The sequence below is a fragment of the Ovis canadensis genome, chromosome 20 (genome assembly GCF_042477335.2).
Source record: "Ovis canadensis isolate MfBH-ARS-UI-01 breed Bighorn chromosome 20, ARS-UI_OviCan_v2, whole genome shotgun sequence".
Classification (NCBI taxonomy): domain Eukaryota; kingdom Metazoa; phylum Chordata; class Mammalia; order Artiodactyla; family Bovidae; genus Ovis; species Ovis canadensis.
This window is the reverse complement of record NC_091264.1, coordinates 21,450,752-21,478,018: the sequence shown is the minus strand read 5'-3', so window position 1 is coordinate 21,478,018 and position 27,267 is coordinate 21,450,752. Positions and strand designations below refer to the sequence as shown.

The 27,267-nt window shown below is 37.5% G+C and overlaps 1 protein-coding gene and 1 long non-coding RNA gene across 20 annotated transcripts in view; one reads left to right on the top strand and one right to left on the bottom strand.

Annotated features, from left to right (window-relative positions):
- The window catches only part of MLIP (muscular LMNA interacting protein), a 308,623-nt gene that overhangs the window by 264,299 nt on the left and 17,057 nt on the right, over nt 1-27,267 (top strand). For 13 of the 17 annotated variants that reach the window (XM_069564089.1, XM_069564102.1, XM_069564097.1 and 10 more), the window contains one exon: nt 7,870-8,076. The exons of the other annotated variants lie outside the window; for them this stretch is intronic. In XM_069564089.1, coding sequence (XP_069420190.1) covers nt 7,870-8,076 — 207 coding nt within the window. The remainder of the gene's footprint in view (nt 1-7,869; nt 8,077-27,267) is intronic. 17 annotated transcript variants of the gene reach the window in all.
- On the bottom strand, nt 1,206-25,475 carry LOC138425784 (uncharacterized). Of its 3 annotated transcripts, XR_011251391.1 has the most exons (6): nt 25,391-25,475; nt 12,700-12,789; nt 9,511-9,678; nt 7,986-9,187; nt 7,327-7,468; nt 1,206-2,728 (listed from the first exon to the last, which is right to left on the bottom strand). It is a non-coding gene; the product is annotated as an uncharacterized lncRNA (long non-coding RNA). The 3 variants fall into 3 exon arrangements; XR_011251392.1 differs by lacking the exon at nt 7,986-9,187 and having other exon boundaries at nt 1,206-3,124; XR_011251393.1 differs by lacking the exon at nt 7,986-9,187.

Sequence of the window (27,267 nt, the reverse complement as noted above, 5' to 3'; positions counted from 1 at the left end):
CTTCCTCCCACCCGCCCCCAATCCCACCCCTCTAGGACATCACCGAGCATCAGGCTGGGTTCACTGTGTTATCCAGCAGCTTCCCACTAGCCGTCTGTTTTACACATGGTAGTGTGTATATATGTCAACACTACTCTCTCAGTTTGTCCCATCCTTCCCTTCCTTCGCTGTGTGCACAAGATTGTTCTCTATGTCTGCGTCTCTGTTTCTGCCCTGCAAACAGATTCATAAATACCATTTCTCTAGATTCCCTAATGTATGTTAATATTTGAAATAAGATTTTATATCTGCTTTCATCATATTTTAAAATTTGATTGAAGTATAGTCGATTTGCAGTGTTGTATTAATTTCTGGAATACCGCAAAGTGATTCAGTTATACACTGAATTCTTTTTCATATTTTTTTCCATTCATAGGATATTGAATACAGTTCCCTAATCTATAAACAGTAGGACCTTGTTGTTTAGTGATTCAATATATATATAAGAATTTGTGTCTGCTAAGCCCAAACTCTCAGTCTATCCCTTCTCCACCCCCTCTCCCTTGGAAACCACAAGTCTGTCCTCTGTCTGTGAGTTTGTATTTGTTTTGTAACTATTTAATTATTAGCATACCTAGCTCTCAGCTTATAGTTTTTGCTTTTAATTTTAAATAATAATTGTATTCTGGCATCATAATCAGTAAGGCATTTACAAAGTAGGCATCTAGGACTTGGAGATGCTGTGCAATTTTCAGGAATGTTTAAAGGCAGTTCAGTTCAGTCACTCAGTTGTGTCTGACTCTTTGCGACCCCATGGACTGCAGAATGCCTGGCTTTCCTGTCTATCACCAACTGCCAGCGCTTGCTAGTTTAAAGGCAAGGAGCACTAAGTATTAAAGTTTTCTTTAAGTAAATGACAAAATCTTTTCTAAAGAACCTTAATAAAGGAAGAAATTAAAAATCCAATTTCATTGGGGATATGTATTTTTTCCTACTGCAGCAAACGTAATACGACACACAGAAAACAAAAGAATGAGGAACTGAAATTTACTCCTTTGTATCAAATGCCTTTAGAAAATGCATAGAAAACACGTCTGAATGTTTGAAAAAGTTATGAGCAAATTACATTATACTGGAGTTTTATTATGCAGCTGGATCAAAGTATAAATGTAAAAATATTCTCATTATAGCATCTGTGTTCTAAATATGAAATACTTAAAGGAAAATTAAGTCAGAATATATTTTATTTTCTAAAATAAGTGCCTTTAATGAAATCATTGTTCTTTGAAAAAGCTGTGAAGGTATAATCAGCAATGGAGTATATATATATATAAAATGGACTGTGTTATGAGGTTGCAAATTATATAAATATTCATAGATAAGCTATGATGAAAAAAGATGTAGATACACATACACACTACATATATTACATATATGCATATGATTTTACACATATAGTAAAGACTCCTTTATATAGGAATAAGAATATAGGGACATGGATATAAAAGGTATTTACATAATTTACAATAATGGTATAGAGAAGAACCAAGAAAATATTTTGGCTCATCCAGAGTTGTTCAAGTTATCTCCTTATGGCGAACTGTTTTAAAAAGTTCATGATGCATTATGAGTGTTTTTCAAAACTGTAAAGGAGGTTCTTGACTATGACAACTATCAAGTTAGCCATGTATCACATTTTATCACATTTTATCATTGATATCATCTGGAAGCAAAAAGGGGGAGACACAAACAAACAAAAAACAGTGAGGCGACAACTAAAGGATGCTAAGATCAGTGCCAAGTGTGAGCAGATGTGAATTTGGGAGGAAATGGAGTAAGGTTACAATCAGTAAACACCCTCTTGAATGTGTGGAATATACCTGAATATGCAAACCCCACCCACTTGTCTTCGCATGGGTGCACGTGTTGGTAACAGGAGATCCCTGACCTGATTTGTTCTGGGATGTAGAAGAGGTGAGGCTATACAGTGAATCACAGAGCAAGTCACATTTGTAGGAGGCTGTCTCTGTGGCAGCCTGAACACAGATAAGTTGCCACATAAAATACTGTACAGATGACAGTCTTCATTATTTAAGGAAAAATAAAGGCTAAAGAGACTCACACCCCAAAGCCTATATCTTTGGAGCACAAAGACAATCCCAGGTAACTGTCCCTTCCTCATATGAACCTCTTGCAAAAACTTACAGTCCAGGAAAGATTCATTTAATGTGGAGATAAATGAAATTTTTATAAAGGGAAAAGAAAAGCCTGTCAGATTGGATAACAAACAGAAGCTGGGACTGTAAAACCCAGTGAATGAGAAGAGTTGAGGATGACAAAGTTTTGTTTTAGGTGCTACAAACCAAAGAAGGAGAGATTATAATCTTCATATTGGGAAGGTTGACTCCTGGCCAAAATTTCCTGCAGTTCAGTTCATTGCTCAGATGTGTTCAACTCTTTGGGACCCCATGGACTGCAGCACGCCAGACTTCCCTGTCCATCACCAACTCCCAGAGCTTACTCAAATTCATGTCCATTGGGTCGGTGATGCCATCCAACCATCTCATCCTCTGTCGTCCCCTTCTCCTTCCACCTTCAGTCTTTCCCAGCATCAGGGTCTTTTCCAATGAATCAGTTCTTTGCATCAGATGGCCAAAGTATTGGAGCTTCAGCTTCAGCACAGTCCTTCCAGTGAATATTCAGGAACTGGTTTGATATCCTTGCAGTCCAAGGGACTCTCAAGAATCTTCTGCAACAACCCAGTTCAAAAGCATCAATTCTTCAGTGCTCAGCTTTCTTTATGGTCCAACTCTCACATCAGTACATGACTACTGGAAAAACCATAGCTTTGACTATACCCTTTGTCAGTAAAGTAATGTCTCTGCTTTTTAATATGTTGTCTAGGCTTGTCATAGCTTGTATTCCAAGGAGTAAGACTTTTAATTTCATGGCTACAGTCACCATCTATAATGATTCTGGAGCCCAAGAAAATAAAGTCTGTCACTGTTTCCATTGTTTCCCCATCTATTTGTCATTAAATAATTGGACCAGATACAATGTTCTTAGTTTTTTGAATGTTGAGTTTTGAGCCAGCCTTTTCACTCTCCTCTTCCACTTTCATCAAGAGGCTCTTAAATACAATTTCCTTAAATAAGACAAATAAGACCCTTTTATATGCTAAAAGATAAAATTCACATGAAAGATACAATCATTAGGGTATCTAAACATCAGAATATAGCATCAACACTCATAAGGCAAAGGCAAGACATAAGGTGAGAAAAAGTGAAAATATGTTGGTGATAAAGATCTCACTTTCCAGGTTATGATAGATTATATAGGAAACTAGGTAAAGATAGATCCTCTTAAGTAAATTGAATTAATACATATGTAGTTCAACTGTATCCTGCAACAAAATATAGCCAATATTATATAGTAACTGTAAATGGAGAATAATATTTAAAAATTCATCATGTTGTATATCTAAAATTTGTATAACATTGTTGATAAAATATACCTCAATAAAAATATTAATTGCCAAGAAAAAAATAGTAGAGAAATTTCTCTGATAAAATTAATAACAAATGTAGAAACACAAAATCCCTGTCAGCTATATATTGAAAAATTTGCTTTTCAGCAAATTATTTGACTAAAGAAGAAATTAAATATAAAATTTATACCTGAAAAAAGATAATGAGATAATCATCTATTATAACTTATCAGACATACTTAAAATAGTCCTTGGAAGAAAATTTTTAACTCTACTTCAATAAAATAAATTAAGCAAGCTTTCAAGGAAAAAAAGCTGAACCCAGACTATAAACCAGAGCCTGTGTAGTTTCTCTTTTCCTAGGCACTGTCAATCATCAACAACAATGCTGACTTTTTCTTACACAATTATTCTTTGTGCTTACTACTCAATTTTCATATTAACCACTTTTCATATCAATTAAGGAATGTAATTAGTTGATAAAATAATGAAACAGTTGATTGAGTAATAAAACGTAATTAAAATACATTTTAATCTAAAAGCCACCTTTAGTGGGCAAGTACTACAAGACTCCCATTAAAATTGCACATTAACATGACTGTTATTTAACAATAATAATGTTGGAGGCATTAGCCAATGGGATTAGACAAAAGAAAATCCTGAAAAGTGTACAAACTGGCAAAGAAGAGCTAAATTTATGACAGTCCTAGTTGATTTGGCGTTTTAGGTTATATACCTGGGACTTCCCAGAGAAGCACTGAATGGTTATAACCAGTGAGATAACTCAGTAATGTTATCCATAGCTTTCATGTACTGAAATGTCCCCAAACTATAGTCAAATGGAAAAAAAAAAAAAAAAGATTCAGAACACTGTGTATAGATTGCTTCTTTTTAATAGATGTATCTTATATTCTGTGTATGTGAAGTGAAATGTAGATTTGTATTTGTTTGATATTTAAAATAAACACGAGGTAAAAAAACAGAAACTAATAAGCCATTCTGACTGGTGTGAGGTGATATCTCATTGTAGATTTGATTTGCATTTCTCCAGTAATAAGCAATGTTGAGCACCTTTTCAAGTGTTTATTAGCCATCTGTATGTCTTCTTTGGAGAACTGTCTGTTTAGGTCTTTTTCCCACTGTTGATTGGGTTGTTTGTTTTTCTGGCATCGAGTTGTATGAGCTGCTTGTATATTTTGGAAATTGATTCTTTGTCAGTTGTTTTATTTGCTATTATTTTCTCCCATTCTGAGGATTGTCTTTTCACCTTGCCTATAATAAGTTTCCTTTGCTGTGCAAAAGCTTTTAAGTTTAATTAAGTCTCACTTGTTTACTTTTGTTTTTATTTCCATTACTCTAGGAGGTAGGTCATAGAGGATCTTGCTTTGATTTATGTCCTCTAGTCTTCTGCCTATGTTTTCCTCTAAGAGTTTTCTAGTTTCTGGTCTTACATTTAGGCCTTTAATCCGTTTTGAGTTTATCTTTGTGTATGGTGTTAGGAAGTGTTCTCATTTCATTCTTTTATGTGTAGCTCTCCAGTTTTCCCAGCACCGTTTATTGAAGAGGCTGTCTTTGCCCCATTGTATATTCTTGCCTCTTTTGTCAAAAATAAGGTGCCCATAGGTGCATGGATTTATTTCTGGGCTTTCTATCTTTTTTCCATTGGTCTATATTTCTGTTTTTGTGTCCGTACCATATTGTCTTGATGACCATAGCTTTGTAGTATAATCTGAAGTCAGGAAGGTTGATGCCTCAAGCTCCAGACTGCTTTCTCAAGACTGCTTTGGCTATTCAGGGTCTTTTGTGTTTCCGTATGAATTGTGAGATTTTTTTGTTCTACTTCTGTGAAAAATGGCATTGGTAATTTGATAGGATCACATTGAATCTGTAGATTGCATTTGGTAGTATAGTCATTTTCACAATATTGATTCTTCCTACCCAGGAACATGGAATATCTCTCCATCTGTTTATGTCATCTTTGATTTCTTTCATTAGTGTCTTATAATTTTCTGTGTACAGTTCTTTTGTCTCCTTAGGTAAGTTTATTCCTAGATATTTAATTCTTTTTGTTGCAATGGTGCATGGGATTGATTCCTTAATATCTCTTTCTGATTTCTCATTGTTAGTATATGGAAATGAAAGTGATTTCTGTATATTGATTTTGTATCTTGCAACCTTGCTAAATTCACTGATTAGCTCTAGTAATTTTTTGATACTATCTTTAGGGTTTTCTATGTACAGTATCATGTCATCTGCAAACAGTGAGAGCTTTACTTCTTCTTTTCCAATCTGGATTCCTTTGATTTCTTTTTCTTCTCTGATTGCTGTAGCTAGGACTTCCAGAACCATGTTGAATAATAGTGGCAAAAGTGGACACCCTTGTCATGTTCCTAATCTTAGGGTGAATACTTTTAGTTTTTCACCATTGAGAATAATGTTTGCTGTAGGCTTATCATATATGGCCTTTACTATGTTGAGGTTGGCTCCTTCCATGCTCATTTTTTGAAGAGTTTTAATCATAAATAGGTGCTGAATTTTGTCAAAGGCTTTTTCTGCATCGATTGAGATGGTCATATGGTTTTTATCTTTCAATTTGTTAATATGGTGTATCACATAAATTGATTTGCATATACTGAAGAATCCTTGCATCCCTGGAATAAACCTAACTTGATCATGCTGTATGAACTTTTTGATGTGTTGCTGAATTCTGTTTGCTAAAATTTTGTTGAAGATTTTACATCTATGTTCATCAGTAATATTGCCCTGTAGTTTTCTTTTCTTGTGTTGTCTTTGTCTGGTTTTGGTATCAGGGTGATTAATTTGCTTAAATATTTTTAAAGTATGTTTTGAAGTAAGTTTTTAAAGTAAGGTTGACCCCATTGCAGGAGGCATCTTCTGATAAAACAAACAGATTCAGCATAAATTTTAGAAAACCAATTAGGACTTAATCAATCATGATTTTGACAAAATCAATTTGGCTAACAGAAAATAATATTAATTGAATAGTTTTTTAAAAGTTGAATTTTCCTGTTTAGCTGAATGTCATTTTGAGTAATGTGCATTATTTTGTGCTAAATTTCCATTTCACACAACCAAATACATTCATTTATTGCTAATAGAACCGAAAAATAATGAAATAGTTGAATGCATTCTTGACCTCTTTGAATATATCATATTCTTTTGAAAATTTAGTCATTATTGCATTGAACATGTGCTCCATTAGGTGTTATGCTTGATGCTGAGGTTACAAAAGTGAATAAAACAGATTTCATTTTATAAGGTTTATGCCCTAAGTAATTTTATTGTAGGATAATCACTGTCAATTTATTATGTTACAGTAAAAATTTCAGGAATATAAGAGGTGCTTAAAAAAGATCTGCAATTAGTAACCCTTTTCTTTTATGATAAATATGTATATAGGCCCTTCTTTTGAGTTTTCTTTGTAAGCTTGAGACCTCCCCCCATAGTGTTTTTTTTTTTTTTTTTTTGTTCCTTTCACATAATTGAAGGTCTCACCTACTAGTCTTACTTCCTTCAAGACTTCCACAGGCATCCCTTTCCAGGGGTGGAAAGACCCTCTTTAGTTAAAACCTCATTGCCTCTCTCCTCTACAGTTGAACTTATCTGTTTGCTGTCCAGTTTCTTCCCAAAATAACACACTTCCTGGAATGAACATCTTCGTTTATTCTTTCTAGACTCACCTCTCTCTGATTTCTTCCTCATACTCAGCCCAACCCAGAAACTGATGGCACTATGGCTTAAATCATGAGTCGATATTCTCTATGATGCCCTCCCACTTTCTTCCCCCAGTTTCTTCCAGACCAAATCACAAGTACTTTTAAGTTAAATTCCACTCTTACCTCTTCATTAGAAACTTTAGTCCCATCTTCCCACCTTTGGGATGAGTTCTGTCCTTAAACAAATGTGGTCCCATCAGGAGTCACTGCAGATACTAGTTCAGTTCTGCAGGAGAGGCTGGAGGTGGGCAAGCTACAGAAATTACTGGAAGAGATAGACAATGCACTGTAAAAGCAGGAGTCTTGTGAGGATCCAAAGTGTAAGGAGAGATTTACTTCCTGCTAGTAAAATATTCTGATGCAGTGTCCATAGTGTGTATGTGTTAGTCACTCGGTCTTGTCTGACTCTTTGTGACCCCATGGACTGTAGCTGGCCAGGCTCCTCTGTCTAAGGGATTTTCCAGGCAAAAATACTGGAATAGGTAGCCATTCCCTTTTAGTTGATTTTCCCAAGCCAGAGATCAAATCTAGGTCTCCTGCATTTCAGGCAGATTCTTTACCATCTGAGCCACCAGGGAAGCCCAGCATCAATAGTACTTAGACTCAGTTTCCAGTAAGCATGACTTTTGCCCACTAACATCCTCTTTATGCCTTTCTTCTTCCCAGGATGTGCCTGTCCCTCCCAAGCCTGTTTCTCTCCATCCTTTATATCAGACTAGACTCCATCCTACTGCTAAGTCCCTACTGCGACCACAGACCCGCCCGCATGCTGACTGTCTTACCCCCGGACCTTTCAGTCACTTGTCTTCCTTCTCCCTGAGTGATGAACAGGAGAATTCCCACACCTTGTTTAGTCACAACGCATATAATAAGGTGAGAATGCCCCATGCTCTGAGCTTCTTCATGGTTAACTTTTAAATGCAGAGAAAACATATATTACAAATATTGAAGTATATTAAGAATATTAAATATTTGTGGGAAGGCACATGTCCTTACAAAAAGATAATAATTAACCTTGGGAAAGTGTGAAATATTTGTTTCCTTTCAGAGTCATTTCCTGATTCGCATTGCTTATTGTTTCATGCTGTAATCCCAAAGTGGAAATCCCAAGACATGCTTCAAAGCCTGACAAGAGGCCATTATTAATTTATCTTCTAGTCTCAGTTCAAAGTTCTTAAAAACGTCTCAAAATGACAGTGCCTTGATGAGGAAGCATTTATAATTGCAGTCAGTGTGCAATGGAATACTTAGAATTTCTATGGATATCTGTAATATAATATTGATATTTTATGTTAAAATGAATCTATTTGCCTCATAATGTATAGTGGTGAGACATGTAACAAATAATGAGGTGTTCAGTATCTAAAATATATTTTTAACAAAGCAAAAATTTTATAGTTGGCTTTGGAATGTAATCATGAATATTCTATTAGAAGCAAGCAGCCAGTAGCACAAGGGGCTTATGTATAAGCATCCTTTGCTCTTCTGAGCATTACCATAAGGACGTCCTGGCTAGCACAGGCTCTCAGATTTTGAAACTTTTCTAAAAGAATTCACTAGTCAAAAGCAATCAGCAGTTAAATTATTTTTAAATTCAAAATCTTGTTTTAAAGCATTCATTTTGCAAAATCTCTATATTTAATGAAATATACCTAGATAATTGGAAATCAATCAAGACCATATGTTCCAGAGTATATGCAGTTGACTAACATTCCTTGAACCCTAAAGCATTAAAAAAAAAAACCGTTCATCAATCCAATCTAAACACCAAAAAATCATCCAAAAAGCACAATTATGAGGAAAATTTTGCTTTTTATATTTAATAGCATATATCATGATTGAATGGTCAACCCTGAATTAAATTTTTAAAGTATTCATTTCTGGGACTCCCCTGGCAGTCCTGTGGTTGAGGATCTGAGCTTCCTTTGCAGGGTGAGCAAGTTCAGTCCCTGGTTGGGGAACTAAGATCCCACATGCCATGTGGCTAAAAAAAAACAAGAGAAAGAGAAATAAAATTTCTTGAACTAAACAAGAAATGAAAATACAACATATCAACTTTAAAAATTTATGGAAAAAGTGACAAATTTTTAAAAAGTAATCATTTTCTGCAATGTGTTTTTAGGCTAAGTTCAGGATGGCATTTGTATGACTTTATGTTGCTTCTAACTCTTGGCCTAGAAAAAGTATTTCATGGACAGTATAATATTTTTAAATGATTTTATATTGCTTTAAATTCTCCCTATTTTAATACTAGCCAACATCTATGAAATTCATTTAGCTATTGAAGTTAATATTTTGATAACATACCATTTTCTTATAATGTCATCGATGAGTATCATAGGATTGTAATTGTATTTTATAAATATCAATTGCTCCAAATAGTTCTTCCTTTGACATTTTGGTAGTGTTTCCTGGAGACATGCAGCAAAGATAAACTCAGTATTTCATCCATGTTTTAGCCTTTTCTTGGTCTGCCTGGGAAGAAAAATATATCACAGCCATTTGAGGCTGGACAACTATTTTCATTGTATAAAAACTTCACAATAGATTTTGTCTTTCAATGTCCGAGATTTGTTGATATTGAATAAAGAAACATTCACATCTGAAATAATAATAATAATAATGTTAGCATTTCTTGATGGAATATTCAATTGCTTAGTCTGATATTTTAATTGCTTGTATTAAAATGTATATGGATTATTCAATTTGACCTTTGTGTTTACTAAACTTGTATTGTAATGGCCAACAGTGTACTAAATGGAATAACTTGTCTGGAATTGTAAAACATAGTCATTTAAATTAACTTCTCTTCAATATCCTAACATCCTTCCCAGGCTTCACTTTTAGCCTTACCTGCTAGCTTTATCTCCAAATTCAAACCTTCCCACCCTTTCCCAGAGATCCACACTGAACTTGACCTTACATAGCTATCTTTGGGGCTTCTATATCAACCGTAGCTACAGAAAAATGTTTGACAGGTTTTATTCTTCTGTTGCATCTGTAATGTGTGCTCCTCTCTTGCCCTAAATCTTTACGCTAATCCCTGATCTCTTCTCCTACTTTCATAAGTTCATATGATGAATGTTATATGACATCCTATCACATATGATGATGTTCAGGCACTTTCCCTTTTATCTTGGTTATACCAGTATATCCTCTCTTTCCTCTACCTCATGAAGGGAGTCATTACTCTTACTTCCTTCTTTAACCCTTGTAACTAACATAGCCCAGTGGATAAGCATGCAATGTCTTCAATCAGTCCATCTGAGTTCATTTCTTGATACCATTCTTTCCAGGTGGTGATATTGGGTACATTATATAGCCTCCAAATGTCTCCATTTATTCATCTATAAAGTGAGGATAATAATAGTACCTACCTTATTAGAATATGAAAAGATGGGCTAGTATGTGTAAAGTATTTAGAATAGTGCTTGGGACATGAGGATCATGTAAGAGTTAGATCTTGTTACTAACCGTCATTCAGTTGCGAAGTCATGTCTGACTCTTTGTGGTCTGTGGACCGCAGCACCAGGCTTCCCTGTCCTTCCCCATCTCCTAGAGTTTGCTCAAAATCATGTCCATTGAGTCAGTGATCCTATCCAACCATCTCATCCTCTGCTGCCATCTTCTTCTTTTGCCTTCAATCTTTCCCAGCATCAGGGTCTTTTCCAATGACTCAGCTCTTCCTGAATTGTCAGTCCCATTGCGGCTAACTTGCTTCAGTCGTGTCCGACTCTGTGCGACCCCATAGACGGCAGCCCACCAGGCTCCCCCGTCCCTGGAATTTTCCAGGCAAGAACACTGGAGTGGGTTGCCATTTCCTTCTCCAATGCATGAAAGTGAAAAGTGAAAGTGAAGGCTCTCCCATTACTTTCTTACATTTCCATTTGTTCTTTTTCCAATGGACTGTTCTTTGAGTGCAGAAACTTCAAAACACAAACTAAAATGAATACTTTTCCATCCTTTTCTTTCACAATGTTGCAAACCTAGTGATTTCAAGACTTTCTTTCTCTCAAAGGGGTCAGTAGTCATCATTTTCATCTCCCTCTCTACTCTCACTCTTTAATTCATTCTTGAAATCACTTTGTCTTTCACCTTTATCATTCTACTGCGATTGCTCTCTTAAGGGTAAACTGCTTGTCAACAAACTCAGCTGAATTTAACTAAGTCTTCTCTTTTATCCCTTGTCGCAATCGGCACTGTTGATTATTCACTCTTGGATCTCCGACCTCACTCTGCTGTTGGGGCAATATGTACATTTCAACTCCCTTACTGTTCCTTCTTTATTTTCTTGGTGGACACTTCTTCCTCTGTGTCTTGTCTGTAGTTGCCTCACTTGACACTCACCCACTGACAGGCTTCTGGGATGATCTTAGCTGTACTGACAATCCTCAGATCCACATTTCCAATTCTGTTTTTCCTTTGAGATCCAGATTTATACCTTCAGCTGCTTACTTGTGATTTCCCCTAGGATGTCATGTGGTCACCTCAAACTCATCATCTCATGACACCTCAAACCAGTTCTGTTCTGGCTTCCCTACTTCTGTCATTAATACCATGATGCTCAGCCCCCAGACTTGAAGCTTAATTCACCTATTATGCTTTTTCTGCTTTGTCGTCATAGCTGGTCATTCACCAAGTTGCACGGATTCTTCTTACATGTCATGTTTTTATCTCTTACTACTCTTTATTAGTATTCCACTTTGCTTAAGCTAATCTGCTATTTTCCTCCAGGTGTGCCTTGGGAATTTCTTGCTATTCAACTTGCTCACTCATTCTCCCCATATAAAAATATCTTCCTGCTTTTCACCTTACTTATGAAAATCATTTTCAAATTTCATGACCTAATCAAATGATCCCTCCTCCTCTGTGAAGTTTCCCCCTGCATTAGCACTCAAAGTAGTATTTTTTCTTTCAGTTTTTATACCCTTTGCCTGTGCCAAGGTATCTCATGCATATTAAAGGTTATCATGTATTTATTTGTTATGATTGTTTTAGTGTCCATCTAGGACATGACATGCTTAATATGATATTTTTCACATTATAAGTAGAGCAACAAATATGTGCTAATGATGAACAAATACTAAGGTGACCCAACTTATTCACTAGGAGCACAAGACGTTTGGATATAAATTTCAGATTATTTCTATTTTAAGCAGAAGGTAAATCTGAGTCAATTTAGAGGTTTATGGGTACATTCAGTACGATTTACATCAGTTAAGGATCTACCATTTTTGAGGGTTACCTCCAGTTTCCAGTGAGCTTACGGAGGGCCTTGAATGGAATGGTATGTGGAGGCGGGAGACCTCTGATCATCCGCACCTGAATGTGGATGCTGGAATCCACAGGGTGTCCGCAGTCCTGTCGGTCCATGACCGTCAATCCTATAATGCATTACTGCATCCTTCTTTCTTCACCTGCACAGCATGGCCTGCTTGGCTCTAGGTCAGTACTCCTGAACCTCTATAGCATGCATTGGAAAACACTGTTACTTACATGCTAGGAGCAGGTCTCAGAACCATCAGCTCACAGCCTCCGCATATTCTCCTCTCCTCTTCTGTTCATGCCTCCTTTGCCGCAGGAACTCTGCAAGAGTCCGTATTTGTGAATTTGCCTACTCTCTAAAATTCTGTTGTGACCTCCAAGTCAGTTTTAAAATTGTCTCTCATCTAGAGTCATTTGGCCATTTTTTCCTCCATCTTGCAATGCATTTAAAAATGTTTATCTGCAAAGCTAAAAATGACCCACTCACAGCACATCTTTTATATCTGGGTCTAATGCTCCCCACCCTCTATTTTTGAGAATTCAGTTCATTTAGAAAGACTCTTCTCTGGCCCCACTGACGCACTGCCCTGGGGTCTCAGCTACCTTCTTGACCCTCAGGTGAGAAAACCTGCATACCTCTAATGTGCATCTGTGGAAAGCTTATTGCTCCCCCAAACATCTATTTTCCAGCCTCTGCCTCATTTATTCTGTCTTCCACTCTCACAAGCTCTGAGGTAGCCCTGTCTTTTTAAGTCAACCCAGAATTCCAACTCTTGTGGGACACTTTCATATTCCAGCTGAAGTTCTTGGCCTTGTGCGGTTTTTCCTCTTTTCTTACACCAACTATGTTTTTGACCTTTCATTTAGCACAACCATAGGCTGTGTCGACAGGATGTTCTTTCTTATCCTTGTTTCCCCAGAGTCTCTGCTCTGCCAGTTTACACCAGCAACAAGCAAATGCATGCCAGCGATGATTAGAGCTGGGAGGAGACAGAACTAAGCCATCACCATCAGACGGCTTTTCTCTTCTGCTGGCAGGAGGAAGGCTGGGATTTCCTACTCTGGAAGGCTCTATTTACAGGGAAAGCTGGAGAGATTTTACAAGGAAGAATATGATTTTTGTAGATAGAAAGACAGCTTTGAAGCCCCAGGAGAAAATTCACAGGCATTCTGAGGATATCTTCTGTCATTAAAAAAAATCAGATTATTTAGGGGGCTGTGTGTGACTGTCCAGCCATTTTGTTTCACCTTCAGTTTTGTAAAAATTGTTGAGCCTGTTTGTGACCATTTTCCATGTTATTTCTGGCCTGGTTTTGTCCGTGGAGGACTAAGTGTAGCTGATTTGTTTCCATACATGTCCTCCCATAGGTTCCTCTGCCATTAAATTCTGTTTTGTATTTTCCATGCAAGGGCTGGTTCCAGCACTTTCAATTTGAATATTCCAGTGCTTATCTCTGGCGTGTCCTTCCACTGTAGCTTTCCCTTCAGAGCAGAAGAGGGTTAGTTATTCATCTTCTACCTCTTTTCTTCCTGTCCAGAATACTCTTCCCAGCCATGACTGAGGTGGGAAGTAGATTGACTCCATGGCTGAGCAGCTAGAATTTGTCAAACTGAGTACGTTGGAGATTTGTTTTCCCTGGATACTTCAAGGAAAAAGTTCATGGCAGGAGCTGAGTTCTGCTGGAGTAAAGAGATAAGATGACCACATCTGTCATTCTTAGGGTCAAGGAGACTTCCCTAACTGCACATGTGTGGAAAAGTTCCTTGGGGGTCAAAAAAAAGAGGGGCTGCTTTTCCATAATAGGCACTGTGAATCTCCTAGTGACCCCCTGCCGTGGAATCCATCTTGGCTAAAAGATGCACATCCTTGTCCGAGAGGGCCCTGGACCAGGTCAGATGTGGGAAATGAAGCAAGATGATTGGCTAGGGGAAAACAAGGGCCAGGAACTGCCTGATATAAGTGACAGATAAATGGTGATGTAAGTATCTTCTTCCCCCTCCTCATTCAGGAGGATGCCCGCACTCTTCTCTGGGTGTGTGTTTCTGCCTCGCCTCTGTCTTAAATAAATAAACTGCTTCTCTGCATGTCCTCCCATGCAGAGATGACTGAGCTGTGCCTCTCATCATCAGATTTGTGCCTGTTTTTACAGCTCTGTATCCTAGAAAGTCTTATTTTCAAGAGCAACAAGAGCAAGAGTGGCTCTATTCCAGCCACTATTCCTTGGTGGAGTAGTGGTTAGGATTCCTGGTTTTCACCCAGGCTTCCCAGGTTCAGCTCTGGGGCAGGGAACTTTAAGATCTCACTACTCACTCCTGTCTCCCCAAGGTCATGCCCACTCCCACTCTAACTCCTGCTTCAGACCCCTGGGTTGCTGACACCATTGCTAGACTTAAAGGTTTCCCACAGAGACAAGAAAGCATTAACCTCTCTGTGGGATAAACATTCATCTTTTTTATTTTTAAAGCATACTGATGTGTTTTCCATTAAAAAAATATTTCATTTAAAGTTTTTTGAAAGTCAATATTTTACAGGTATATTAATGTAACAAACCATTTTAGTCAATAATAAATATTTTTAAATGATGTGATTTCAGTTATTTTTACTGAGCCTTCTCATTAGCAGAAGTGTCTTGACTTGATCAGTGGGTACGCTCCTGCTGCTGCTAAGTCACGTCAGTTGTGTCCGACTCTGTGAGACCCCATAGATGGCAGCCCACCAGGCTCCCTCGTCCCTGGGATTCTCCAGGCAAGAACACTGGAGTGGGTTGCCATTGCCTGCTCCGGATCAGTGGGTGTATTTATGGTGAAAACCAGCTTAAGGTTTGTCTTCAGACTCTATAATAAAGACATCAGTCGCTGACAATTTTGTTGAATAAATGAATTGCTTTATGCTTATATTTGGAAAAATAATTTAAACGTGTGCTTTAGTTTCTTACCTATAAAATAGCAATAGAAATACAATCTCTAGCTTAGAACTGTTACCATGATCAACTGATACATGCAGCTTTCACATTTCACCTTAAGTACACAGTTTTATATGTTTTCAGCGTGCTGCCTATTTGTAGAATTCTGGTGCTGGAGTAAAGAAACAATCCATCAGTGTAGCTAGTAGGACATTACTCTTATCTAAAATTGACTTTTTCCTTTTATTACAATCTATTCAGTACTTTTATCCTTCAAAATTTATTCACATATGTATTCTGTCTCATTTTAATTTTTCACTTTGCTTTCCTTCTTCCCCTTGGCAGCTACACTGTTGTTGCTAGTATATTTTCTTTCAAAATTGCATTATTATTTTGTGTATTTATAATTAAATTTATAGAGATGCTATTGTGCCACAGGCTTCACTCTTTTCCTGTCGTTTTCTTTTTTTTCTCAGCTGTAATAATACAGTATTGGGATTGGTTCCAAAACTTTTACTCTCAGAGATCACCTGGGCTGATTGTATTGGAATTACCTAAAGATCTTAGAAAAATACAGATTAGTGGGACTCAGTTGAAACTTCTAAACTCAGAAATTCCACTGAATTGAGTGATCTTAAAGTTTCTGCTCCATTGAAAATTTTATGCTTCCTCTATGATAGCAACATTTTCCTCTTTTACTTTTTAAATTCTGTAATGAGTCAACAAGAAAATGAACTTCAATAAGAAAAATAACTTTAGAAGGAAAACCTGTTTATACTGACATTTTTGTAAGTGTTTGATTATAATTGATTTTTTCTCATAACCTCTAGTAAGTTAAAGGAAACACAACTGTTAAATAGTGTATATACTAACATAAGTCACAGAATTTTTCTTCTAATTAGAGTAGGTTGTAAAATGTAAGCTTGAGTTCTTAGTCAAAATTATCCCCATGTGCTTGGAACATTTACAGTTGGATTGAGTGTTTATATATCCAGTATTCTTGGACTTATTGAATCCAAGTTACAAATATTTTTTTCCCAGTGAGCTACTTCAATTATTAAAAGTCATTTCTCTTTGAAAGAAAAAAAATACCACAACTGACAATATGCAGTTTTTTATAATTTAATTTTTTTTAAGAAATTAAAGTGCCTTTTTCATAAAAAGAGATTTTACAATATAGCAATGCTTTATATTAGAATTACATTTTTGCTAAGAAAGATGAAGCATTTTACTTGAAATGTATTTTATCCTTATGATATGTCAAAGGAATATTTACTGATCCATTTTTATTAGGCTGTTTTCCAAGCAGCTGCTGCTGATATTATAGGTTAAGAATAAAAAGGAAATATAACTTGTCTGTGATGAAAAAGTGAGACTTCGGTGAGCAAAATGGAGGTGTTTTCAGCTCAATTCCATCCATTATTTGTCTTCTTTATGTAAAGGATCACTCCACTTACAATAAGCCAAGGGTGAGATGTCTATTATTAATAGAATAGTGAAGAATTTACCTAGAAGATGGATTATGAATCAGAAGTACACAGTATTAGAAACAGGAGTGGGGGAAAAAGCCAATTGTAATTGTCAGCTCTTTGGTGCCATTAGATTCTATTGACTTTCGTTCTCATATTATGGATTATTGGGGGGTTGGCACAGGAGTTTGAATGAGGTAGGAAGACAAAGGAAGGAAAGAAACTTTTACATACAGGATGAGTCAAGGGCACAGGGTTTAGCCTTCCCAGATACGACTGTCCCTTCTTTCCTCTTGGATATTTCACCCTATAAATGTTGACTTTTCTCTTTTGTTTCTTTTCCCCCAGTTTTATCTCCTATATCTTAATTTTCAAATTTAATTCATTAGTAAAATTTATATTTTTACCATGGGATTGAGAATATCTTAACGGGCATAATCATTGCATAGCTACTCAGAGAACTGACCCTGTGAATCTACAGAAATTCAGTAATTTAAAATATTAATATTAAAGGCATATTTCCAACATGCATTAAATATTTTAGTAGCTCCACTGAAATGAGATTTTTTTCCTGAGGTTTCTTTTGATATTTTAACAGAAATCAATCAACCGAAATTAAAGCAGATTATGGCTCAGCTGGAGAAGGGAAAAATTAAAGTAATTCTGTCTTTTACCAACTGATTCACAGACTGAGGGGGCTTTGAAATAAAAACTTGCTTTTCTAATGTAAGCTCTCAATATTTAGATCTAAAGATGTAAAAAATCTTTTATGAATACATTTCAAGAATAAAGCAGCATTTCTTTGAGATAAGTAGTTTACAATTGGGCATAGCTTTAGAAGGAGAAAATGAACCCTAAGTTATGTGATTGGGTTCAAGGTTACAAAATCCTTGTCCAGCTTCTAGCCTAATTCTCCAAGAATAACAAAGAGCGCAGACCTTGAAACTTTTTTTATTATAACACAAAGTCGGAGAACCCTGGAGTCTGGCAGTTGACAAAGTGTGCTATATTCATTTCATAAAGATACATTGAGTAGCTCTTATTTGCAAGGCACTGTGTCTGTGCTGCTCATGCATTGGGAAGCAAGGGCCTTTGTCAGGCACCTCTGTTCTATTTGGGGAAACGCAGAAATTAAACAAGCAAAAAAAAATCATCATAAATGATCAGTGTGACAACTGCCACACAGATGACAAGTAGTTATGAGTGCACAGAACAGTGATCCTGATCCCATCTGATGAATCGGGCAATATTTAGTGAGGAAATGATTTTTCATCTAAGGTTTGTAAAGAAAATTGGGTCCAATCTGGACATCCAAGCAGAGGGAACAGTGTGGGGATGGTTTCCAGATGGGAAAGAAAAGAAATAGGGAAAGCTCGAGAAAATGAAAGCAGGCCAGAGTGTTGAGGAAACCGGTGGAATCAGAAGTATGGTTTGAAGTTAGCAAGAGGTAATACTGCCAGACAGCTCTGCGTCCTGTGTGGGGGCTCATCTGAACTTGTGAGAGGAGGTGTCTCCAAGATTCTGTGTGAAAGGAACTGATATTTACCAAACATAGACTATAGGCTGCTTCCCCTATAAACAATATTTTATTTACATTTCAAAACAATCATAAAGTAGATTTTATCCCCTTTATTTTGCATATGAAAAACCAACGCTCAGAAAGTGTAAATGATGTGTACAGGATTCTACAGAATTAGCTTAACAGCTGGTACTTGACTGGTAGTTTTTATTTTTAGGAAATTTCTACCCCCTCCCCCACAACAGACACACAAAATAATCTGTCAAAGAAGCCACATTACCATGTTCTTGGATGCCTCTGCTCTGGAATCACAGGCTTTCTTTTAGTTAGATGGCGGGATGTAGATGTCAGGACAGGAACTAAGTAACCACCGAGACCATGTGACTTCCTTCAGTTTCTGGATGAGGAAACTGAAGACTAAAGATGGCTGTGGGCACACCCGTGGGTTGACGTGAGTGATTGCTAGAGGCTGGGTTCATCATGAACCACGTACACTTTCATATTTTATCCCAGGCTCCAACCTTCTTAGGCAGCCACAGTTACAAAGTTAAAGGCTAAGAAAGCCGCTGTTTTCCTAAAACTGAAAAATTCACTGAGGTAGCTACAGCTACTGGAAAAAGTCACCTTGACTTTTGGAAGCAAAACCTCTTTTTATCCTCCCCATTAATAATGTCTGTTTGTGTCCTTTCTACATAATTAGAAATCCTTCTGTCTGAATAACCGAAGGTAATTTATTTTCTATCATCAGGAAGATAAACCGTGTTGCTCAATTCTAAAATTTCTCTGACAACTTTTGGAGTTAATGGGAATTGGATAACTATTAAGATTCTGTAGAAGAGAAAACCTTTGAGGTGGGTGGAATAGGTGGAAAAGCTCTATAAACTCAAAATTGGTTTTTAATGTTTTGAGATTTTTCAGGAAACTAAAACCTGAGCCCTGTTGGCCTGTGCCAAATTGTCTTTGAAATGGATTAGTTCGCATAGTATGTTCATAAAGAATATCCTGTTTAAAATGGCTAAAAGCAAATTAATTGAACTTTTAACATTAAAACAAAGAATGCCAATGAGTAGTTGGTGGTTTCTGAAAAAGAAAGTATTAATCGTAGTCAGTGTTTTGCTAAATTCTCCACTAGAGGGCAGAAAGAACAACTCAACACTGTAGAAGCCTAACAACAGGCTGGCATTTAAAACCAGAAGTGTGTTGGGTTATCTCATTGTCCCTTATCACTTAAAAATGTACTTAATATAGTCACAAGAAATTGACTTGTACATTTCTTTCAGGAAATGAAGAATAATCCGTTTATATCTCTCTCCCTCTCAACTCATGTGCTGATACCTAGCTGAAGGTTTTTATTGTAACACTTTGAATAAAATCACCATGAAAATAATTTGCTGATTCAAAAGAGATGTGCAGTAGAAGGCAGGTGGGATGGAATTTTTAGCAAAGAAAAGTATATTTGGAGAAAGATTAATCTCACAACTCTTGTGAAATAACATACTGGCCGCTTAGACTCGATGAACCATGCTTCTATGTTATGGGCATTCATTTGCACCTTGTTCAGATGGAGGCACTAAGGAAAAATGGGCCCTCTGTGTTTCACAGCACTCAGCTGCCACCTACCCCATCCCCATTGCTTGCTGCTTAGACCAGTTTTCTTAGCAGTGGAGCCTGAGATAGGGGTTTGGAGTTTGTGATCTGCTGAGGATGTGGTTGTCCAGAAAAACATCCTGTAAGGGAGAGTGTATATCATGATTGGGGAGGGCAGGGAGAAGACAAAGAATGATCTCAGACAGTCTAGCTATAGCCTAGTTCACAGGGAGAGTGCTATGGACCATAAGTTGCAAGGTCATCCACCCTTGAGGCAAAGGAGCTGCCCTTGGATACCCCTCATCTGTCATCCCTGGCTGTGGACCTCGGTGTGGGTAGAGGGTCAAGGAACTCAGTATTTGGACCCTCTTCTCAGCAGAGGGCAATGGTCTGTGGAAGGGGGCAGCTGTGGGCTCTGAAGTAAATGAAATTCCTGATGGAGGCATTTATCTTCATATTGAGTCTTTAAAATATATGTATTTTGTGTGTGTGTGTGTATATATATATATATATATATATATACATTCAATACATATATATGTGTCTAAAAGAGAGTTAACTATGTATTTCTTAAAAGACGTTTAAGAAAAAGAGCAGCATTAAAAGGTTAGATAAACAGCTATCTTATATATGAGATTGATCCCTATGAAATTGTATTATTCAACAGTTCTTGACTTAGAAGAACGTTAGCTTTACCAGTTTCACATTGTTCAACCTAATTGTTGGTCTCATCCTTTAATTTGCTTTGTTATCCTTTTATTTACTCCATGTAACAAAAGCCATATATGAAATATGGCATTTATACAATCAAGTAGTCTCATGTTGAAACTTTAGGGAAAAATTTTCCTGTATTGCTTCCTGTTGCTTAATGTGACCATTCTTTTACTAAAATTTGACCATAAACTTGTTTCTGATTGCTAAATTTGTTGAAGTTTACCCATGAATGACTGATTGAAGTAAAACTAGACACTTGATTAGCAGTCATCAAATAACAATGCTCATTTGCCCTCACATGGTCCATATATCCTGTGATTCAAATAGAAATCTCTTTTGTGGAAGAAAGATATCTCAGTGATATATTAGATATCTCAAGATATATTAGACCTTTCCTCAGGTTATTTCAAAGTATTTATTTAGCTCCCACTGGACACTGAAACACTTTCTTAACTTTTGAGATATCCAAGCTGTGTGTAAGTTCACTCCCAAAGTATTACAAGTCAACCGTTGGGACATTTTAAGACTTTGGGACTATAGGATTAGGAATGCACGTTTCTGACAGTTCTATTTTCTTGTTCAGTGTTTGTTTTTTAAATCAATATATAATTTTTTTGTCCCTTACAAAAGTTTTTTTCTTAAATTCCATCTCAAAGATAATAAGCTGTTCTAGTTTTATTTTGGCTTATCTTGGACAATAGATCTTTTCCTCCTTTCTTTCCAACTTTTATGTCTTCCTTGTGTGTGTCTCTTATTAAGTGGATATTCTCCCTCCTGATTTTTTATTTCAACATAAGAGACTTCTCTTTGTGTCTGAGATTATCTTGTTACATGACATTAATTCTGTCATATTATTTTGCATATTTCATCACTATAATTTTGTGTCTCTTCTTCCCAGTTTTCCATCCAAAAGACATGAATTTAATTTATTAGTTTAGAATTTATCCATCCTGCTTTGTTGTTATGATGTCCTTGGCTGGAGACTCACCTTCACTCTTATACACTCCTGTCAGTATCCATGTTTTATTTGTTCACGTGGCTCCTCTCATTGTCTTTCATCATGCGGATACCATTTAATTCTAGATTTCTGTTTCTGGCATGTGGTGGTTATCATTTTTCTCTTTCTTCCATAGTTCTTTTGTGGCTTTTTAATGGCAATGATATACTTATTCAGGGTGTTTTACCTTTCTATATTTCTTGCTGCCTCCTTCTGTGTTTATTACTTGAGTCCTGGATGCAAGAAAGTTTCAAGGTAGGTCTTTATTTGGCAAATATTCTGAGGCCTTGTAAGGCTGAGAATATATTTTATGCTTTTGTATTTATATGACATTTTAACACTGTCTCAAATGCTAGGTGATAAAAATCGTGGACAAAGTTGGTAGCATTTTTACCCTGACTTTCAAAAGATCTCATTCAGGCTTTGAAACAGCTGAAACCTGAAAACATAACTAAACATAGATTTTTCCATGGGGTTCTTAGCAACTAGTAAATACTCCACCTATTTTATGATTTGATATTTAGATAAAGAACTATCAAAGTATGAAGTTGTGGTTCTAGCAGGAACATCGGAAAAGAAGACAGAATCTCTAGAGGGGAGAGCTTAGATTACAACAAGGCTCAAGGATGCAAGGCTGTGGGGATCAGGAATGACTGCCAACTGAGACCAAGCTGCAGGGCCTGGCCGGATGACAGAGTTGGGGAGGGCCTGGTGTGGGGCAGGGAGCACGGGGGTGCTGACAGCTCAAAGGCCTATAGCAGATGTGATGAGTGTTAGGAGGTGCTGACCTCATTCCTGAAAGGTGAGTTGAAAGAATGAACAGGGAGATGTGGGGATGGAGAACCAGAATCCAAGCTTAGGGAGGTGGGGCTGGCAGGTACCATGCAGGAGGCGGTACTTTTGCTTGACCTGTAGACTTACTGTCCTTAGCTCATCTGCCTCCCAGCCATTCACACATCAGCTCCCTCAATGAGGAGGCTGGGAGCATCATGTTAGGAGAGAGCAGAGAGGGGTCAGGTCAGGGCCTCTGGAGCAGATGGGGGCATGGATTGACCTCATCACAGTCATGCCTGTTCTTCTTCAAAACCACTTCCAAATTTTTATGATATGCCAGTTGACATCTGTTGACACACTCCTGGGTTCTGGGATAAATTCCTTGCAACTTGGGAATAGCTAGTTACAATTTAGGAATAGCTGGGGTGGAGCTAAGGCAGGGCAGGAATTGTGTGTCACGTTGGAATAAAATGGCTAATACCCCTTCTAGTCTATAGAAGAGAGAGAATGGGGGAGAAAAATTCCACTAACATCATCTGCTGTGAAAGAGACATTTGGTTTATGATTGTACTAGAGTGAGTGTGAGATACTGAGAACAATGGGCAAGGGTGCTTTGCCTGTAGAACTAAGCAACTAATTGTGCCCCTTAAAGGATAGAGGAAATGAAAAAACAGCAAATATGCTTCCTTGTCAATTCCAATTTCAGGTTCCAGAATTTGAGTCCTAAAATATTGTTAGAAGGTAGATTTTGCTTCATTTCCATTCCAGCCCGGGAGCTGTGCAGTGAAGAAAGCAAATGTGGTGGTTAATACCCTCTGGGGAGTAGTTTTTCAGTTGAGAAAGAAGCAATTTTAGATGAAAAATGTGAGTAAACAAGGAGATGTGGTGTTTATCTTCAAAATAGGCTGAATGCATAGATGGAAAAAATACCACCTGCTGCCCTTTCAAAGGTGGTCTTTGGAGGAGAAGGGGATTCTAACTCATTTTGAGTCTGGGCCTCCTGGGGTCAAAGAGAGAAGGCCAAAAATAAAAAAATAGCAGTCGGGGAATCTTCAGCAATATCTCCAAAGATCTATCACAAAGATCAAAGCAGAAAATTCCTATTTTCTTACTGGTGTTTAGATACTGATATAATGATATTAATGATTAGCACTTAATGGTGAGTTTCCTATAGGTTTATAAAACAATTAACATACCAAATTCCAGCTCAGCATTTGGGCTTCCCTGGTGACTCAGACAGTAAAGACTCTGCCTGCAATGCAGGAGACCCAGGTTTGATCCCTGGGTTGGGAAGATTCCCTGGAGAAGGAAATGGCAATCCACTCCAGTATTCTTGCCTGGAAAATCCCAGGGACAGAGGAGCCTGATGGACTACAGTCCATGGGGTTACAAAGAGTCAGACATGAGTGAGCGACTAACACTTTCACTTTCACATGAGGAGACTCAGTGAATGCACAAAAGGATGCTGTGAAATTTCATAGTGTTTATGAAACTTTACACACGGAGCAAGTGGCACAGCTAAGAACTAATATTAAGGATCCCAGGTGAGGTTCCACAGGGAGGTCATTTTTGCCCTCCCTGTAGGTATAACTTCTGCCTCAGCTGTGGCTCAGTGCAGGAGATTCCAAAAAGGAAGAACTCTTTTCTTTTTTTCTCCTGAGACAGCATTTATCAATAAACACAATAATCCAAGGAGAGAAGGAACTAGAAATCACTTAGTTAGCACCCAGAATTTAAAGATGAGAAAACTGAGGTCCCGAGACAAAGTGGTTTTCCCCAATTTACATCAGAAGTTGGTAGCATAGACAAATGTGTAAACTTTTGGGCATTGCCTGAAATAGTCAATGCTATACCTTTAAATTCTAAAAATAAATATTCAAGCTACTGAAATAGTTTACTAATTAAAAAAAAAAATCCCAGGCTAATACTTCTGACATCTTTAAGATGTATGGATAGGAGTAGCATATTTCTGACTGTCATGAACAGCTGCATCCTCATAGCCTGTATCACGAACTGCTCTCATTAAGTACAAACTCAGATTTGTCCCAGGCAAAGTTATATTTGTCCCAGGCATATTTTTTAAAATGCACAGAGTCTAATTTCAGTTTTTACAAAATGGAAGTATAATTGATTTATTATACAACAGTGTATTAGTTTCATATGTACAACAAAGTGATTCAGCCATATGTGTGTGTATATATATATATATATATATGTTATTTTCAGATTCTTTTCCCTTATAGATTATTACAAAATATTGAGAATAGTTTCCTGTGCTATACATTAAGTCCTTGTTGTTTATCTGTTTCATATATAGTGGCTTGTATCTGCTAATCCCATAGTCCCAATTTCCCTTTTCCCTTTGGCGACCATAAATTTGTTTTCTATGTCTGTGGATCCATTTCTATTTTGTATATAAATTCATTTCTATCATTGCTTTTTTCAGATTTCACATATAAGCGATATACTATGATATTTTTGTTTCTCTACAGTTCTATGCAGTAATTTCTGTCTGGCTTACTTCACTTAGTATGATCATCTCTAGGTCTATCCATGTTCCTGCAACCAAGCATAGAATCTTGAGCAGAACAATCAATCAGCTAGTGCTAGCATATCATAAGCCCTGTCCTCAAGCCGCTTGTAGGCTTTCTGGGCAATGAGACAGATTCCTATTTAACAGCCTTGATTTATTTAATGAGTATTTTCCATTTGGCTTCTGAGGTGGAGCTGACGCAGGCAAAATGCCTGCACAGTGATTCTCTAGCCTGGGTTCCTGATTTTGTCACTTGTTTGGTCCATCCATTCTGATATTTCTCCCTGTTTTCCCATCAGCCCAGTGGTCAGTAATTTCTTTTTAGCTACTCATCCCATATGAACCTTGCCCCTCTTATTCCTATTAGGAGGATTATCCCATAGAATCTACAATGTAGATTTCAGCCTCTTGGGAAGAGATTCCTACCTTCTAGACGAGATCCAATTTATCTGTGATGAACCCTCATAACAAGCTGAACTTGTCCTTCAAACACATTATTTCGTGTTTTTTCTACTTAATCCAGATTATATAGTTAATATCTGCTTCTCCCATTGCGCTGCAGTCTCCAAGAGGAGGGACAATGTCTATTCATTCACCAACATCTGGCAAAGTGTCAATAAAACCCTTGGTAGAAAAGTATTTAATTACACAACTTCTGTGTAACTTAATTGATTAAGAACTTTGAATATAGCTAATTTCAGTTGTCAATAGACAAATATTTGAAAAAAACATTGATTCCATCAGTTCATACACAGATCTTTTCTGGGGTCTGGCTCCTCAACCTCTGGCATTGTTGGCCTCACCTGAGACCCGTTAGACACGCAGGCTCCTCCTCAGACCTGCTGCATCAGAATCTGAAATTCACAGGACTTGCCCAGTGCTTCCTCAGTGCTGGGATATGCTGTGAATCAGGGAATGAAATCTCGAATGTTTTGTTTGGCCAGGCAGACCCCCTAAGTGAGTGAAGTAAACCAGACTTTTAGGTATAAGCACGATCCTAGGTGATCTCTGGTCCTTGACCTTCCTCAGTGGGAGTGGTGGGCACTGTGCTGCCTGGAGATTAGCTTCATCTTACAAGGGCAGTGCTGTGCAGATCAGGATGCCTGAAGGCCTAGTGTTGCAGGCCCTTTGAGCGATTCAAGAGAAAAAGACACAAACCTGCAAGTAGAATCTGTTGACTCAGAGACTGATGACTAACTTCAGTTGTTTTTTAAAATTATTTTCCCCCTTTTTAAAAATTGAAGGATAGTTAATTTGCAATGTTATATTAGTTTCAGGTGTACAGCAGTGTGCTTTAGTTATGCTGCTGCTGCTAAGTCATTTCAGTCGTGTCTGACTCTGTGCGATCCCATAGATGGCTGCCCGCCAGGCTCCCCCGTCCCTGGGGTTCTCCAGGCAAGAACACTGGAGTGGGTTGCCATTTCCTTTTCCAATGCACGAAAGTGAAAAGTCAAAGTGAAGTTGCTCAGTCGTGTCCGACCCTCAGTGACCCCATGGACTGCAGCCTGGAAAATCCATGGGATTTTCCAGGAAAGAGTACTGGAGTGGGGTGCCATTGCCTTCTCCGGTGATTTAGTTATACAGATATGTATATAGGCTTCCCCAGGTGTCTCAGTGGGTAAAGAGTCTGTCGGTAATGCAGGAGACACAGAAGATGCGTGTTCGATCCCTGCGTTAGGAAGATCTCCCAGAGGAGGGCATGGCAACCCACTCCAGTATTCTTGCCGGGGGAATCCCAAGGACAGAGGAGCTTGGTGGGCTACAGTCCATAGGGTAACAAAGAGTCAGACATGACTGACGTGACTGAGCACACATGTGCATATATATCTATATAGTCTTTTAAATTACAGGCTATTATTATTTATTATAGGCAAGATATTGAATATGGTTCCCTGTGCTATGCAGGTCTTTGATGTTTATCTATTTTATGTACAGTAGTGTGTGTCTGTTTACCCCAAACTCCCAATTTATCCCTCCTTCCCACCTTTCCCTTTTGGGAAGCACATGTTCGTTTTCTACATCTGAGAGTCAATTTCTATTTTGCATATAAGTTCATTTATATCACTTTTTCAGATTCCACATATAAGGGATAGCATAGTACATTTGTCTTCCTCTGTCTGACTTAAGCTGAAGAATCGTGAGGGATTTAAGCAGAACACACAAGTGCCATGGGACTGGTTTTAGCATCCCTAGTTTGCAAAGTTTCTTACCAATGAGAAGACTTTGGGGAATGTAGTAAACAAGTCCAGTTCTTCACCAATGCAGAATTTCTATTAGTTTTGTAAATCAGAAAACACTCTTTC